The 3,053-nt window shown below is 61.1% G+C and overlaps 1 protein-coding gene across 1 annotated transcript; it reads left to right on the forward strand.

Moving 5' to 3' along the window:
• The first annotated feature begins 6 nt into the window (after positions 1-6).
• Positions 7-3,010, forward strand: ZMYND15 (zinc finger MYND-type containing 15). Its single transcript, XM_029928481.1, has 5 exons — positions 7-999; positions 1,407-1,641; positions 1,739-1,894; positions 2,141-2,301; positions 2,774-3,010. The coding sequence occupies exons 1-5, from the start codon at positions 417-419 to the stop codon at positions 3,007-3,009; spliced, it is 1,371 nt and encodes a 456-aa protein (XP_029784341.1). The 5' UTR covers positions 7-416; the 3' UTR covers position 3,010.
• Positions 3,011-3,053: the final 43 nt, after the last annotated feature.

The following is a 3,053-nucleotide window of genomic DNA, read 5'->3' on the forward strand; positions in this document are numbered from 1 at the left end:
CCGAGCCGAGCCAAGCCGGAGGAGTGCCAGGCTCCGTTTCCCTCCTGCCACACCCCACAGACGGGCCCCAAAGCCCTCCCTCCTCTCCAAACCCTTCCCTTCGGGTTAGCCTTCCAAACCCACCCCCAGCTCAAACCACAGCACCGAGGGTTTGAGCCCCAAAGACCGTCTCACTCGCGACCACTCATCTGAAACCCTCCTCGCCCGCTTCCAAGCCCAGCCCCCATCCCCACCCTGAGCCCCCACCCTGAGCCCTGAAAACTAGCCTCCGCTCCTAACATCCAATCCGGAAGTCCCAACCGTACACCCTCCCCATCTTGTGACCCGGCCCCCAAATCCCCACTAACCTCTCCCTCACCGTACATCCCTTCCTCTGCTCGCTCAGTCTGGGCCCAGGCCCCTGTGCCCCTGAAGACATGGAGTTTGTGTCTGGATACCGGGATGAGTTCCTTGATTTCGCTGCCCTCCTGTTTGGCTGGTTCCGAAAGTTTGCGGCGGAGCGTGGGGCCGTGGGCGCCGGCCTCGAGGGCCGCTGTCGCCAGCTGGAGACTCAGATCAGAAGGCTGCCCCAGGACCCCGCCCTCTGGGTGCTCCATGTTTTGCCCAACCGTAATGTGGGCATCAGCCTGGGGCAAGGGACAGAGCCGGGCCCTGGACCGGGCCTAGGGGCTGCCCGGTTCCTGGGAGATGAGCCTCCACTCCACCTGCGAGACCTAAGTCCCTACATCAGTTTTGTCAGCCTGGAGGAAGGGGAGGAAGAAGAGGAGGAGGAGGAAAGGGATGGAGAGCAGGAGGGTGCAGGCGTGGGGAAGGCAGATCCAGGGGAAGATGGGGAGCCCGCCCCGACCAGCAGAGAGTCCCCCAAGGAAGCACACCCTCCAGGGGAGCCAGAGGAGGCCAAGCCGGAGGCAGGAGCTGGCAGAGGGGGCCAGGATGGCTGCCGAGAAGACAAGACAGAGGACGAAGGGGTCCCTGAGAGGAGGAAGGGGCAGAGAAGTGGTAAGACCCCGGGGGCTGGCCCTCCCCTGCCCCCTCTCTGCGTTCCCCTCTTTGGAAGACCTCCTCTACCTCTCAGAGCCCATCCAGGAGCCCCTGCCCTGTAGGCCAATGTGGCTGCAAAGGTGTTTTCATTGACTCACAATGTTTTTTTCTTTAATTTGAGCCAACATTCATGCATTGAAAGGGAGAGGAGAAAAAAAAAAACCCTCTAGAAGTCTCAAGAAACATTTAAAGTTGCAACAGCAGGCCCACATTTCTGCCTGGCTGCCCTGTGCATTGGCTGGCCCCGCCGGCAGACAGACAGGACACCTGCTCTCTCCCTGGTCCCCCGCCCCGTTCATTTCGTTGACTTGTGCAGCCCTTGCAGGCCTGATGTTCATGCCTTTGACTTTTCCCTAATTCCCCAGAGCCTGCCCCCCTGCACCTTTCCTGCCTCCTACTGGTAACAGATGAACACGGCACCCTTTTGGGCATTGACCTGCTAATGGACGGAGCCCAGGGCAGTGCAGGCAAGGTCTCGGGGCTGGAGAACCTGGGCCCTCGGGCCTATGGTCTCCTCTGCCACAGCATGGCCTGCCCGATGGGCTCCGGAGACCCTCGAAAGCCCCGACAGCTGACTGTGGGGGACGCCCAGCTGCATCGGTACAGAAATCTAGTATCTGAGGTTGGGGGGCGAGAGGAGATAGGGGTCTGGACTCCTGAACACCCCCAGCCTGACGCCATCTCCACCCTCACCCAGAGAACTGGAGAGTCTGGTCCCAAGGCTGGGGGTGAAGTTAGCCAAGACACCAATGCGGAACTGGGGTCCCCGGCCAGGCTTCACATTTGCCTCCCTTCGGGCTCGAACCTGCCATGTCTGTCACAGACATAGCTTTGAAGTGAAGCTGACACCTTGGTGAGCAGCCAGACAGATGGGGTGAGAGGGAGGAAGACCCCACCAGGCAGACAGACAGCTGGCGGGTGGGGGGCCTAGCACACAGAATGAGGGGCGGGGAAGTAAAAGGAGGGAAAAATCAAGCTGTGGAGTGGAGTACACAGAAAAACGGACCACGTGACGTATGGGATGCAGCAGGACAGACAGACAGCAGAAAAGGCCCTCCAGAGATTATGACCGGGTGCCCGCCACCCTCTGTGACCGCAGCCCCCAGTGTAGTGCCGTCTTGTACTGCGGGGAGTCTTGTCTCCGGGCCGACTGGCAACGATGCCCAGATGACGTGAGCCACCGGTTTTGGTGCCCGAGGCTTGCGGCCTTCATGGACCGAGCTGGAGAGCTGGCAGTCCTGCCCTTCACCTACACCGCAGGTATCACGAGGAGACCAAGACGGGGCGGGAGAAACGGGGACCCGGTGTTTGGGACCCAGGCTGGGTGCCCAGGTACAGGGTCCTGAATCCCCCAGCTGGGGGCTGCATCCCAGGGACGAGGGCGGGGGACCAGACCCCTGAGCTGAAGACAGGGTCTGGGGCTGAGGAGTGTGCGCCTGGGCCCGAGAGAGAGCTCAGGGGATTCGGGAATGAGGGTGCAAGCCCCCCGCTACCCGCAGCCCCGCCCTTAACTTCACGTTTTAGACCCTCCGTTTTCTCATCCGTAAAATAAGTATATTAACGAACGCTCAAGCCCGGGGAGCCGTTCTAAGGCTTCTGTGGTCTTGACACCAGCTACGCAGTAAACACTGAGAACCAGGTTCGGACCCAGGGGCCTTGGGAGAAACTGAGCAGAGCTGTAGCCTGGGGTCCTGGCGACCGGGCCCTCAACCCTCCCCTCCTCCTCCTGCAGAGGTGACCAGTGAAACCTTCAACAAGGAAGCCTTCCTGGCCTCAAGGGGCCTCACTCGTGGCTACTGGACCCAGCTCAGCATGCTGCTCCCGGGCCCTGGCACCCCCAGACACCCGCGGGGCAGCACGCCATCCCTCAGCCTTCTTCTCAGTGGTTTGTGGGGTTCTCTTCAGCCACAGGCCCCTCAGCCTAGAGGGAAGGACGGGAGAGACAAAATTTGTCCGGGTCCCAGATAACACTGCCACACTCCACTGCCATCTCCAGGGCTATCGTAGACCTA

This window comes from Suricata suricatta, chromosome 17 (genome assembly GCF_006229205.1).
Source record: "Suricata suricatta isolate VVHF042 chromosome 17, meerkat_22Aug2017_6uvM2_HiC, whole genome shotgun sequence".
NCBI classification, from domain to species: domain Eukaryota; kingdom Metazoa; phylum Chordata; class Mammalia; order Carnivora; family Herpestidae; genus Suricata; species Suricata suricatta.

Bases quoted from the DNA above. Each gene is read 5' to 3' on its own strand.
- ZMYND15 (XM_029928481.1), top strand. From the start codon at position 417: ATGGAGTTTGTGTCTGGATACCGGGATGAGTTCCTTGATTTCGCTGCC. The intron at 1,895-2,140 runs GTGAGCAGCCAG...CTGTGACCGCAG, and splicing joins GAAGTGAAGCTGACACCTTG to CCCCCAGTGTAGTGCCGTCT. The intron at 2,302-2,773 runs GTATCACGAGGA...CTCCTCCTGCAG, and splicing joins GCCCTTCACCTACACCGCAG to AGGTGACCAGTGAAACCTTC.